Source organism: Rattus norvegicus, chromosome 6, assembly GCF_021556685.1.
Source record: "Rattus norvegicus strain SHRSP/BbbUtx chromosome 6, alternate assembly SHRSP_T2T, whole genome shotgun sequence".
In the NCBI taxonomy this organism is placed as follows: Eukaryota; Metazoa; Chordata; class Mammalia; order Rodentia; family Muridae; genus Rattus; species Rattus norvegicus.
In genome coordinates, this window is record NC_141539.1 from 28,595,737 (window position 1) to 28,610,384 (window position 14,648).

The 14,648-nt window shown below is 40.3% G+C and overlaps 1 protein-coding gene across 16 annotated transcripts in view; it reads right to left on the bottom strand.

The window, feature by feature from the left end:
- The window catches only part of Lclat1 (lysocardiolipin acyltransferase 1), a 144,274-nt gene that overhangs the window by 87,494 nt on the left and 42,132 nt on the right, over nucleotides 1-14,648 (bottom strand). For 15 of the 16 annotated variants that reach the window (NM_001431933.1, NM_001431929.1, NM_001431931.1 and 12 more), the window contains one exon: nucleotides 3,288-3,456. The exons of the other annotated variant lie outside the window; for it this stretch is intronic. In NM_001431933.1, coding sequence (NP_001418862.1) covers nucleotides 3,288-3,452 — 165 coding nt within the window. In that variant the 5' untranslated portion in view covers nucleotides 3,453-3,456. The remainder of the gene's footprint in view (nucleotides 1-3,287; nucleotides 3,457-14,648) is intronic. 16 annotated transcript variants of the gene reach the window in all.

The following is a 14,648-nucleotide window of genomic DNA, read 5'->3' on the forward strand; positions in this document are numbered from 1 at the left end:
GTTCTTGTTGTTGTTGTTGTTGTTGTTGCTGTTGTTGTTGCTGTTGTTGCTGTTGTTGTTTAAAAACTAAAAGCACATGCCTTTAACCCCAGGGCTTGTGAGGCCAAGGTAAGTGGATCTCTGTTTTTCTGATATAACAGAGTAATAGTCAAGTTCTATCCCATTTAAAAAAATTTTTTTTTTCATTCAAGTGAATAGCAGAAAAGAGTGGGTAAAACTCATAGCTGAAGAGGATGTTTTGGGTAACGGACTGTCACCCCACAAAGTAGACCTCCTCATCTGTCTGTTCATAATTTCATCTAAGAATCTGGCTTTGTTCTGCCTATGTCCTGAGAACATTGGTGGAGTGAATTTAAAGCTAATCACTACTTTGTTTGGCAGAGGAAATTCTCAGACAAGAGACCATTTGTCTCTGTGGCATGGCTACTTTTTATTAGATTTACCCAGGTTTACAGTTAAAAAGAGAGAGAGAAACAATAAAAGCCAGGTGGTGGTAGCCCCCACCACTAATCCTAATACTGGGGCGGCAGACACAGAGGTAAAGGCAGGAGGATCTCTGAGTTTGAGGCCAGCCTGTCTACACAGCTAGATCCAGGACAGCCAGGACAACAGAGACAAATGGGAGGTGCATGTTTAAAAGAGAATGCAGGGGCTGAGGATTTAGCTCAGTGGTAGAGCGCTTACCTAGGAAGCGCAAGGCCCTGGGTTCGGTCCCCAGCTCCGAAAAAAAGAACCAAAAAAAAAAAAAAAAAAAAAAAAAAAAGAGAGAGAATGCAGTTTATTGAGGAGAAAAGAGCTCAAAAAAAGTTAAACAACCACAGAACCACCTGGCTGTGCACTGGGGTAATAGGAAATGTGCCAGAAGAGAAAGACTTTACCCTGCAAATTAAATCTTGGATATTCCAAGTTTTTGGGCTAATATCAGCCCATGAAGCTCAAGAAGAAAGACAAAAGTATGGATGCTTCAGTACTTCTAAGAAGGAGGAACAAAATACTCACAGGAAGAAATAAGGAGGCAAAGTATGGGCAGAGGAAAGGCCATCCAGAGACTGCCACACATGGGGATCCATCCCACATACAGTCACCATACCCAGTCATTACTGGGGAATGCCAAGAGATGCATGCTGACAGGAGTATGATAGAGCTGTCTCCTGAGAGGCTCTGCCAGAGCCTGGGAAATACAGAGGCGGATACTCGCAGCCAATCATTAGACTGAGAAGAGGGTACCCAATAGAGGAGTTAGAGAAAGGACTGAGGTAGCTGAGGGGGTTTGCAACCTCATAGGAAAACAACAATATCAACAAACCAGACCCTCCCCCCCTGGAATCCCAGGTACTGAACCACCATCCCAAGAGTACACAAGGATGGACCTAAGGCTCTAGCCACATATGTAGCAGAGGATGGCCTTGTTGGGCATCAATGGGAGGAGAGGCCCTTGGTCCTGTCATGGTCCGCTGCCCCAGTGTAGGGAAATGCAGGGAGGCAGGAGAGAGAGTGGGGAGCACCCTCATAGAAGAAGGGGGAGGGGAGATGGGATGGGGGGGGTTTCCAGAGGACAAACTAGAAAAGGAAGATAACATTTAAAATGTAAATAAAAAAATAAAAGAAAAAAAGATAGACTTTATCCATTAAGGGCTCCAACTTGTGAAAATGAAATTTTACTTGAAAAGAGCCTGATCAGGAAATGTAGCTGAGGGTGCTCAAGGGTGCCTAGAGTCCACCTCAGAGAGCAGCCAAGACTAGGCAGTGTGTAGCAGGGCAGACACCCTGCAAGGTGCTGCTGATGGACAGGCACCGAGATGAGCATCTATGGATACTCAGGATGTTGAAGATGTCACAACCTTTGTCAGAGTATTTCATCATAGAATAAGAAGGGACCACTTTAACTGCAAGTATGGATAAAAGAGAAAGGAATTTGGTAAAAAGGACCAGAAGTTGGAAGGACCAGACTGCAGTACTGCAGTTATAAAACAGACACATCTGTATAGAAATTTTAAATCACAAGTTTAAGTGATGGACTCACTCGCCACAGGATTCATTTTTAAACAAGAACATTGTAAACAATTTAAAAGTCAAGGAAACCCTCCCATGCTCGCCCCAAGACAGGGTTTCTCTGTGTAGTAGTCCTGGAATTCACTCTGTAGACCAGACTAGCGCAGACCCAGAGATCCACGTGCCTCTCCGAGTACTGAGATTAAAGGCGTGAGCCACCTCTACCACACACACAGGGCTGTTACAGGGAACTTTTAAGAACTGTCTGTCTAGAAGACCTACTCCAAGTACCACTTCAGGAACTACTGAAGTCAACCTGAACTTGAAGGGCCCACAGCAGCTGCAGGACACTTTCACCCTGTGGGCAGGTGCTCTGCCTGCTACCTCACGGATGTCGATGAACCAGGATGGAAAGAGTCCTTTACCAACTAGGGAAGACTGTATCCTGTTTGTTTTCTTTGTCAGCCACTAAATGCATGGCCTCCCTGATAAACCCAGCAGTCTGAGCAGACAGAAGAATTCACTGTTGCTATGGAGAAAGGACTGGAACAATCCCCAAGAGACTAACTACTCAAGGGAAAGACAAGCACACACTGCCCACTGATTGGCAGTAGCCTCTTCCCAGTACCAGAGGAGGGAGGAGCCTGGACTGGAAACCAACACGGTGACCTAGAGTGCCACATGCCACTGACTACTGAACACTGTGTGCATTCTGATCTTACCCATGTTGCTCACCTCATCTGCACAAAGAGTTCACATGTCCTTTGTATGCTCCTAATTTTGTAATTACTGGAAAGAACTGAAATAATCACATCTGTGTGAGTTTAGAAAGATGTTGAAGCTTCATGGGGTGGGTTACATTTTTACTCAAAATTTTTTCATTCAATTTGTTGATATCCTTTCCCTGACCCCATAGTATCTTACTAGGTATCACTGTTTTGTAAAACACAAAATGGATATACAGAATAAATTTTAATAATATAAAATTCTTCAACCTTTAATATGTACATATTTTAGATATACATTATACCTTTCATTATACGAAATATAAAAGAAAATGCATGACGAACATAGAAAGAAATTCTTATTTTCTGTAAGGATCTTTATGAGGTTCTGCTTTAAGAACATGAATATTTCTATTATCTATTTCACTTCTCTTTTACATCTGGCATGCTTATTATATAACATAGAAGATTTATGTTTCTCCTAAAAACTAGATATCCATTGCTAACAAAGTTCAAGAGATAGGCCACCCCAGTACAAGCAGACTGACCCTTCTCTGGTGTGTAACTTACCACAGGAAGTGTTAGCCACATAGCCACAAGACGGCTGCTAATCCAGCGATACCATGACAGGTTTATAAACATCAAAGGTAAAATGGGACCAAGCATAAAAATACTTCCAAAAAAGCTTCCCGCAAACAGGAAGAGTATAAAGTAAATTCCCTTCCATGACACCATGATTCTGAAAGATAAAACGAAAACAGAATATATTTTATTACTATGCATTTGCTGTTCCAATTTCATCTCGATTATGTATATAATAATCTCTAAAGACAAGGTTACCCAGAGTAACTGATGAAGGCCAGCAGATTCCCTGGCTATAAGCCTAATAAGTTGCCAGTGCACTGAAAATTGATAGTCTCAAAAAAGTACATAAATGTCTATTCTTCAGAAAAATATGCTGTCTGGTAAAAGAAGTTAGCATTAAAGTCTTTTTCTTTCTTTCTTTCCTAGTCTAGGCATTGTTTTCTACCTAAAAGCAGAAATAATGGTGAGGATTTATAAGACCGCTTCATATGGGTGAGCACATCTAAAAGCCACAGCACTGTCACGGAGTGCAGTAAAATTCAGAACAGAGTCTGGAAGTGTTCGTTTTTTACAACAGACTCTAAAAGCACACTTCTGGTCACCTGGTCTTAGACTGGCTCTTTATGAGCTGGCTAGGTAAGTCACTGCCCTCCACTAGCTTTATCCAGACATCAACCAAAGTATTACTTTAGGGGTGTTGAAACCAAAATCCAGCATGAATATTTTAAAACAAATGCTTGGAAACACTTGAAAATGAAAATTCCAATATCTGGTTTTATAACATAAACCGGTTTAACTTGGCACCAGGTTAAATTTTTAAATTTCTAGCAATAGCTGATGGTACATACATAAAACCCTGCAAAGTAGAAAAAGCAGGAATAAGGAGAGGGCGAAGGGAATGAGGAGCGAAGCATGACTGAAGCCCCAGCTCTCACTGCACTGTGGGAGCCATGTGCTCTCACACACTCTCCACCCTACTTTCTGAGTTGCTCTGCATTAACAATGTCAACAGCAGCTTCGTGCCAATCTTCATCTTAAACTTTTTAACAGGAAAAAAAAAAAAGGAACACAGGCTTTAAATTCAGTATTTCAGACCTGTTTCTTAGGCATACACAAACTACCACCACCACCTACAATGCTTTGTTTCTATTTGAAAACCCTCTATCTACCTTTTCCTGTGTTTTCTTCCCGTCAGCCACCAGCCAACTCTAGGCATTTGCTATGAATTACATTTTACATCCCACTAGGGCAATATTTTTATTTTTAAAATCCCTTGCATGCTTCTTCATACCAATGTCTGGTGTGGTGTGATTATAAGGAAAAAAATGGCCTAGCTACCATCAAATGAGATCTTCCCATGGTATAGTAATGAGTCTAAGCCTCATGGAGGCTAAAACAACTTTCCTAATGAAACTCAAAGCATCCAGTCCTGCCTAGTGCACACTCCAATTCTTAATGCCACCTCCCTCCTACAGAGACCAATATTAACCACTAACCATGTAAAGAAACAACCTTACATAAAGGGATCTATCACATGACTACAATGGAATATAATGGAGCAAACCTAATCTCAAGTTACTTCAACATTTACTCATTTTTATGAAACAACAAGCATGTAAATAAATCCCTACTGTGTGCCAGCCATGGGCTAGTCAGCAAAGGTTTCACAAATCTAGGCATGGACTCGGGGCCTCATGCCTGTAAAGCCCAAGTCCACCCTCCTCCTTTCTCCCTTGTATGTGTTCTCTGCCTGCATTTCATAGCTTTTCTCTGTATCTACATTCAAGTCCTAAAGCGGGGGGTCAATTAGGTTAATAACTACACACTTATGTAGAATAGGCAAATGAAGGAGGAGGAGGAGGAGGTCAATGGCTGGCACAGATGTGCAGCAATCTAAACTAACATACATCTCTGGTGGAAACACAATTATACAGAGCTCTGGAAAACAGCTTGGCAGTTGTACAAAATCCCACACTGACACTCAGAAAATCTACCAACTCTCTAGTACACATAAAGTTACCTCTACACAGAAGTTCTACATAATCCTTTGGAGCACCATTTCTCATACTTGCATAAAACTAGAACCTGTCAGTTGAGGGTGTGTAGATTCTGAATCACCAATGAAGACCTATGCCCAACACAGGCAACCTGACTTATTCTCAAATGCACTGTACTGAATGAAAGATGTCAGGTTCAAGGGACATTTCTTTTAGGGAACATTCCTACAAGGCAAACCCACAGGAGAGGAAACATCCGTAGCTGGGGAGGGAAGATGCCCAGAGTGCTAAAGGACAGCACATGGGAAGCCTGGCAGGTGAGCACGGTAGGGTGCACACTGGTGGGAAAGTCCATGGGAAAGTCCACTGACTGGCCTCCTTTCTGTCTTTAGAGCTCAGCATTGAACCCATGCGCACCAAGTATACACTCTGTCATTCGGCAACTTGCCCAGCCCTGGACATTTTAAATCTGATCCAGTCATAGTTGCACCTGCCTATAATCTAGCACTTGGGAGGGAGGCAAGAGCCCTGACTTTAAAGCTAGAGGGTCAGTTTATTGTCGCCCAAGCTACACAGTGATGTTCTGCTTTGCAGATAAAAAGGTTTAAAATGATGAGCTGAAATAAGTTATGTTCTTAGGAAAGTCTAGTCTTCAAATGATGTCAATAATAATAATCCAAAATATTTTTCTAAGCCTTTATAATACACCAGATACAGTTTCGTGTATTTGATTTGAATAGGCTTAAACAGTTACAACAATCTAATGGTGTGGGTATTTTTATTTTCCTTATTTATACATTAGGATTCTGTGGCACAAAAATGTTAAGTATCAGTAACAGTAAGTATTAAGAAACAGCCGGTAAGGGGGCTGGAGAGATGGCTCAGCGGTTAAGAGCACCCGATTACTCTTCCAGAGGTCCTGAGTTCAATTCCCAGCAACCACATGGTGGCTCACAACCATCTGTAAAGAGATCTGATGCCCTCTTCTGGTGTATCTGAAGACAGCTACAGTGTACTTGTATATAATAAATGAATAAATTTAAAAAAAAAAAAAAAGAAAGAAACAGCCGGTAACTAGAAAAACTGAGAACTGGCTCTAGGGGTTTTGGTGTTGATGTCTATATTCAGTCTGCATATATATATATATATATATATATATGTGTGTGTGTGTGTGTGTGTGTGTGTGTGTGTGTGTGTGTGTGTGTGTGTGTGAAAAAGATATATATATCTTTTTCAAGACTATATAATTTTTTAATTAGGCACACACTTTAAAAGAATTACACTATGAAAACATAATTATAAACCAAGTTTTAAAACTTTATTTTAAAAGTATTCTGAATTTTAGAAGTTCACAGGAACTTATCTTAAGTGTCTCACATAACACTGCCCAGTAAGACCTTGAAGGGATGGGAGGAATAAGATTCCCAACTTGTACTACAGCAGACTATATTATCACGCCTACTCCAAGTGAGCCAACATTTTCCCACCCAACCACTCTCTTTTTATGGAGTTAATACAAGCTTCACTTACCTAATGATGCCCTACCTAATAGCATGAGCATGACTCTAATAATGCCAACCCATGGCAGTGATTGACACATGCTTAAAATAAGGTATGGCTTCCTGTGGCTGCCATGCCAAACAAAAGGCAAAGCAGAGTACGTGAACCAAGACATGGCCCACTTATGCTTCCCATTCAGTTGTTTATATTATCTCTGGAGTACTCCAATGTGAGGAGAACCCCCTGATATGGGCTAGTGGAATCCACTGAGGATATCTACATGTCCTTAGAAAGGAACCAATTACACTTCACTTCATACTTTCTTGTTGTATGTTGACAATGTGCACTGTTCTCAGTCTGGTTGGAAAGGTAAGTTCACAAACATGACCAATTCGCTGTAAAGCAGGTTATAATAGTGGTATATCATGAAGCATCCATTCACTGGGGGCAGGGATAATTGAGGTATTCAAGAAGGCATCTTCCTGGACAAAGTGGTGGAGGGAACAGAAAGAAAATTCCCCAGAAAAACATACAAGTTTGTGGAAATGTAAAACACAAGCCATAGAGATTTAGAAATCACTGAAGTATAAAGGGACAAGGTGCACAATGTTGGCAAAGCAACACACAAGAGTAGGGGCCTAGGGAGAAAGCTATGTACAAGTCAGGATGGGGAAAACAGCACCTTCATCCTGCTTGACACAAGGAATGGGAAAAACTAAGGAATATGACTCATATTCTAAGACAACAGCTAAAAGTGTCACAAGCGTGGACAGTCTGTCTTTGCTGAGAGCCTTCTCTAAACTTTAAAATAGATAACTCCTAAGACTTATTGGCAAAAAACAAAAAAAGAAGAGAGAGAGAGAGAGAGAGAGAGAGAGAGAGAGAGAGAGAGGATTGAGACATACCACTATCGGTCTTCAAGGCATGTCAGACACACAGCACACCATTTAGTAACCAAACGGTCATGCCACAGTCCATTACCTGGACGCCTCCCCTGTAATGTAAGGAGGCCAAAGGCACATCTACTCTAAGGCCTTGACTAGTTTGAATATAGTCATCTTTTTATCTGCACACTTTATACGGCACACTTGAGGTTTACCTACTTAAGATCTGAAGATTTAGCCCTGCTTGCTGGTGTAGATGTGCAATCCCAGCCTCTACTCAGCAAATCAGAAAGAAAAAAAAAAAAAATCCAAGTTTAAGGTCTACCTGGGCTCTGGTGAATGCCACCATCAGAGCAGCTCTGAAGGACCCAACTCAGTGGTAGAAAAACTTGCAGGGTACTAGGACTAGTCTCCATCAATGCAAAATAAAGCTTACGGACTTCACTTTTTATATACAACTCGAACATCTGTCACATGGAAAAAATCTGTAATCTTGCTCTAACTCAAAGTTGAATTTTAAATACTACAAGGCTGTAAAAGCAAATCATGATATAAAACATCATAATAAAACCCATTACTCTATGTACTAGCCTTTAACAGCTAAAAATAAGCCATATTAGTAACAATGATTCCAGTCAACTGGCCAGCCTCCTCTCAAAGGACCATTAATCTAGCCTGCATCACGCCCTCTTCTTAGACTGCATCATGCTATAGTGGATCCGCACACTTGAGGATTTAAAGAAAAGGCCTTGGCTGTATCCCTTGACAGTGCCGTGTATCCTAAAACAAACACTTCACCTTCCCACCCAATCCAAACTGCAGCCTGGAATGTGTACGATTAGATGAGGACTATTTACAGGTGAAGCAGTGGAGGAGGACACTCCCTTCACTACAGAGTCCCACCATAAGTCACGAGGAAGCATCACCATTCTGGGAAATGCTAACAAGTTCATAATCTGGATCAGTGAACAAATTCAAGGCTGCAGTAAACAACAGACAAGTCTATAATACACGAATAGTGGTGCTTCAGTGATCCACAACTCATTTGTTCACTAGGACAAGTGGTCAGTAAAGTACCACAAATCCAAACATCTCCATTACAAGGAAGCCGCACTTCCTACATTCCACCTACTAATGAAGGAGGCTCGGAAACACCCATCTATTTTCAAAAGAATAGGAAAACCAGTAACTTTGCGTGTGTGCGTGTGCGTGTGCGTGTGTATACATATGCATAAGTATATGTGTATTATAGTGAAACAATTTAGTTAACTACATATATTCCATAAAATATCTTATGTACTTGACAGTCGTGATTCTATTATTAATATAAGTCTAAACTGAGTTTAGATTCTGCAAAATTCCCATTGAAAAACCTTTTGTAAAATATGGTCATTGATGATCAGTGAAATTAAATGAGGTAACATTTTTTTCTTGTATTTGCCACAAGGAACCTATCATAGAAATGTTTGTACATTCATGTTTAGTGCTGCTCTATATAAAAAAAATCGAGAAAATGGAAACAAGCTAAACGCACACCAACCAATGAACGGGTAGTGAGAACCTGGCACACATACACAACGGAATATTATTTAGCTGGAAATAAAAATAAAAATATGAAATTACAGGAAATGAACTTGGAACACATAGAATTAAGAGAAGTGACTAAACTCAGAAAAACAGAAAGTCCATGTTCTCCCTCATATGCAGATAGTGCTGAGAATGCATACATGCAATCCAGTGCAGGGCCTGAGTGTGGGACATTTGACAGCAGACCATGCGGACCATGAGAGGCAACATCAGGTGATAAGGACGGCATGCAGGCAAATGGTAAGTCATGGAAGATACGAAGTTAGTAATCCTAGTTTCAATGTTGTCACTTGGTTTTCTTTTCTGTAGTGGTTATGTATGTAAAAAGTAATCGATGATGAAGGTATAAAACCTAAATGAAGGTCCATAGCTTCATAGAGGCCATCCTAACTATGTACATGTTCACTCGGAGAGACAGAGGTAGGGACTGGGTAAGTATTTGTTGGAGGGGCTACCTTAATGAGGCTGTGTGATGTTTCTATTTGCAAGTTCCCATCGGACAGCCAACATTTTAGAAGCCCCCCACGTGCCCTCACTGGCAAGTCTCTTTACTGGAACTCACTCAGGTATGAACACTACCTTCCCAAGTCGAGGATCTGGCCAACTCTCTAGAAGTTAAAGTTTTATGATGACTCCCAACTGCCACAGCACCTTTGAGAGTCTGAGAGTCTTTAGCTAATAATGGCAGTAGCAGAGTAGTTTGCTTCTTAATTAAAACAACAACAAACACCTACCTAGATAGGTAAGTAGACAGATAGACAGTCAGATAGACAGATGTGTAGGTAGGCAGTGGTTGTTATAGAAAAATAAAAATGACCCACATAAATGGATTATATTCGTGGCAGTGCATACAAGAGGCTACTAAAGTACTGGTCATGTTCTACTTCTTAAGGATTACGACTACATGTATGTTCACCAAGACTATCAATATCCATTCTTCATGTATACACATTACATTAGCAATAACAAGAATATTTTATAGATCTCCCCCACTCTTAAATGAAACAGAAAAGAGCTTTCACCCTTAATTCATTTACTTTTGCATGCATTTTATAACCTAAAGCATTTTAATTACAATAATTTCAAGAACATGCTAATTAATCCATGGTTAGGAATATATTATAATCCCTGATTACTTTATAGAAAATACAATCCTTAAGAATTAGCTGAGATAAATGTATCAGAGAAGTTTATAATTTTTTAAGCAAAACTATTAAACATGTACATCTTGACTCACATAATAAAATCAATTATATATGAAGATATATATTTTTTTGGGGGGGGGAATAGACAATCAGAGCCTGCTACTAAGGTTATCAATGTGTTCCTGTATAAACTCGTAAAGATCTGCTGCCCAAGCATTATTAAACCACTGTTTTCTAACACAGTGAAATACTTCAGAGCCAAGGAATTTCTCTTAAATCCATGTTGCATACTAATTTGTACAGCCCGTTTATTTACAGATAAATGTGGACACATCTATCTACATTTCCTTGTAACTGGTGCGGAAGAGCTTACATATAAACTTCTCTATGCACAAAACAAATACCCACCTAATTTTTTTTCAGAACCTAGTAACATAAATACATCTGTCTTACCCAATAAAGTGGAATGTCTCTTTATGGCCCAAGGAAAGCTATATTTATTTTCCAGTGTCAAAGGACAGAAAGATCAGAGCTAAATAGAACAATCCTTTCCAGAAACCCAGAGCACAGTCATTACCTCTTTCTTCTCTGACGTCTTCTATTTTATTCTCTATGGCATTGTCACATATGTCTTTTATTATAACTTTAAATTATTTCAGGATATAGACTACTAATATAAAATAAATTACAACCTAATGTCGCCATTAGGATGTTATTCATCTTTACTTCCTAGTCAAGCATGGTATCAGGAAACTATTTAAAAATTCCATTCAAAATATCCTGAAGATAAAAATATACTCTTTTTAATAAGCAAATCATCAAGACAAAGGCTTCTTTTAACAAAAATAAGTCAAAAACAGAAAATGTCTCTGTATTGGTTGAACACTCATGAGTCTGCAGAGGAAGCTGGAAAGACAGCCTAGGATCTTCTCTAGAGCCTGAACTTGGAGAAGACAGGACAGGACACTGTAACAGGGAGGACAGGGATACTGTAACAGGGAGGACAGGGACACTGTAACAGGGAGGACAGAGACACTGTAACAGGGAGGACAGGGACACTGTAACAGGGAGGACAGGGACACTGTAACAGGGAGGACAGGGACACTGTAACAGGGAGGACAGGGACACTGTAACAGGGAGGACAGAGACACTGTAACAGGGAGGACAGGGACACTGTAACAGGGAGGACAGGACACTGTAACAGGGAGGACAGAGACACTGTAACAGGGAGGACAGAGACACTGTAACAGGGAGGACAGGACACTGTAACAGGGAGGACAGGGACACTGTAACAGGGAGAGGAAAACCGTGTCACCTCTCTCTTTCCACAGCAGCATGAGAAAATACGATTTTCGCAGGCACAAAAAACACAGATAAACAAGCATAGTAGTTAGAAAGGTCTTACAAGAAACCGAACCACATTGATCCATTCTGATAAAACACAACAGGATTATGAAGGCGCAGAATGGGGCCAAGCTTAGGTTACAGCTACTCACACTAAGCAAGAACTTTTAACACCCAACAGACTCAGTCACGAAGCCTGCTAACTGCTTTTGGGGAAGTCCACTCTGACAGTTCCTAGAACTAGGCAGCAAGGGGAGTGACAAAATGAGTGCTTAATTCATTATCTACCCTTTGGCATCTAGAGACAGACAGAATTGTGTGTCTATATGAGACTTAGCTATGTAAATATTACATGTAAATGTTTGATACACATAGATACTCAGTTCTTAAATCCTGATGCAATCTTTTACTTAAAATGTATCCACAAGTATGCAAAGGAGTAAAGTATATGTCATATTAAGATCTTTTCTACTCAAAATTTCAAAATAGATAAGCAGTCCTGGAGAGAACACCAGAAATGCTATCTCATTGACTTGATGCTGGCCCTACTTTCCAATCAAGTAACTTCATGAAGTTCCACAGAACTGTACTTTTGTAATACATGTGTTTTATCTGTGCAATATTTATAAAAACTGTACATCTAATAATTTAAGTTGGATAGTTTATAAACAACCCAATCAGATACACGGTGCTTATAAGAAAATACAAATGGTCAGTGCCTGCTCTGCCCGTTATATTCTGAAATTGACAGTGCCCTTCCCTTCACTGCTGAAGGAGTATAAGGTAGAACAAGCCTCTTGGGGATGAAGTTTGTTTTTCCTTGCATTTTAAACATGTCCTCTGCTAGAACTCACCTGTAGGAAGTCCGTCCTCTCCCACACTCAGCTCTCTGCTTCCATAATCCCCATCCCTACTTCTTTCCCTTATCTCAGGCTTTTTTCATGACCTCATATTCTGTAAGTATGATTTTACCAGATTTCATGCATGCTTTGACGGTCACTGATGTTTCTGTTTGTCACCCAGTAGCTTGAACTTTGGCTCCTTGTGCCTCTACTTCCTCTGGAGTCTGTGAATACTGGCAAGCATCCATCCCTGGGGCGAGCCCTGGCTAACTAAATGCACTCTGGCAACGCTCTCTGCAGCCGAGTTACATCCCTAGCCCCCTCCTTTGCAGGTAGCTCTGTGTCTCATGAAGGGAGAAACTGAGCATGGGTTTAAACATCAAGTGAATGGGGGTACAGTCACAGTTAGACCAGGACAAAGGCAGACAGAGGCAGGCCAGGTGCTGCTGCTGTCCTTTATGGTCCACACCACCCTGGGTGATTCCTGGGTCCAAAGAAGCTTTGTTGAAGTCTTGGATTTCTGTCAATTTCTGTTGCTTCCAAATTATTTCAAGCAATATGAATTAACATTAAAGTTTTTAGTGAAATGTCACCAATATTTCTCTGTAAAACATAAAAAAAAAACTGTTTCCTGTTATTACAGAAAGATCTCTCTAAGACCTAAAAGTTAAAAACCACATACACCCACACTGAGTGGGACATGACCAACGTGAAACCATCTGAGAAAGGATGACTAGGGCAGCCACGATACCTCCTCCAACGTGAAAGCATCTGAGAAAGGATGACTAGGGCAGCCACGATACCTCCTGGCTGGTATTTTCCAGTTGCTTATTACAGTCCTCAAAATGTTAAGCATAGAGTTACAGTATGCCCGAGGAACCCCATTCCTCAGTGCACACCCAGTGAAATGAAAGCACACATCCAGACAAAATCAATCACAATTCCTAGGCAGTGTTAATATTACAGTCAGAAAGTGGAAATGACACAAAAGTTCATCACTTACTGAATTAGTAAACAATATGTCACAACTCTCAGTGTCTCCAGAACCACAAAAGGAATTAAGAACTGCTACAGGCTACTGTGCAGACTGGCTCCACAACACCATGCTGAAGTAAAAGATGTCAGTCAAAGACTCCTAGGTACTAAAGCTTTGCCCAGAACAGACAAAGCTTTAGAGACAAAGAGTAAGTCAGTGGAACGGAAAGTGACTGTGAGTTCAAAGTTTATTTAGGGAACTAAAAAGAAAGATTCCACATTTAATCAGGGGTGATAACTGTGCAATTCCAACCTATAAGCAGTGACTTGTAAACTTTACATAATTCACCTGAAAACAAGGAAGTCAAATGGATTACCAACCCAGGGATAACTCTAGTCAGTTCTACTGTGAAGATCTCGACTCCTGACGGAAGAGAAATCTTGAGACATCATAAAGAACTTTCACCTCAGAAACTAAGAATAAAGATATTTTAAGCATGTTTCATATGTGGAATGATGGAAGAAAAGAAGCATGGGGAAAGGGGATTATAAGAGCAGAATGAGGACTGATATTGTCAGAGTACAGCCTATGCATATGCAAAACCACTTTGTCACTCTGAGGACTTCGCATTCAGTAACTGAAAAGTTAAAATATGCAAAATAAAGCCAGAGACCAAAAGGAGACCAGAAAATACATAATGTAACATCACTGACAGGAAGAAAGACCATGCACTCAAACACTGCTGCAACACTACTGCGGAGTGACAGTGAATGCTTATTTTCTAAACGGTGCAATTTTTATCGGAATTCGGTATTTCTTTTAATCTTTTACCTACATAGAGCCTATCACTGATATATACCTTTAAGAGTAATAATAATGTTAATCACTAAAGTCTGAAGGTTCGTACTAGAAAACATTGGTCCTATGTTTTAGATATGCGCGAGCTAACATTCAGGCTTCAGTCTCTTTTTCTTTTTCCAAACACAGAATTTCTGATTTTACTGGGTCAGCAGGATGACTAGTTCCCTCATGAAAGTACACTTCTTCAAACAACAAGCTGACCACAGTGCT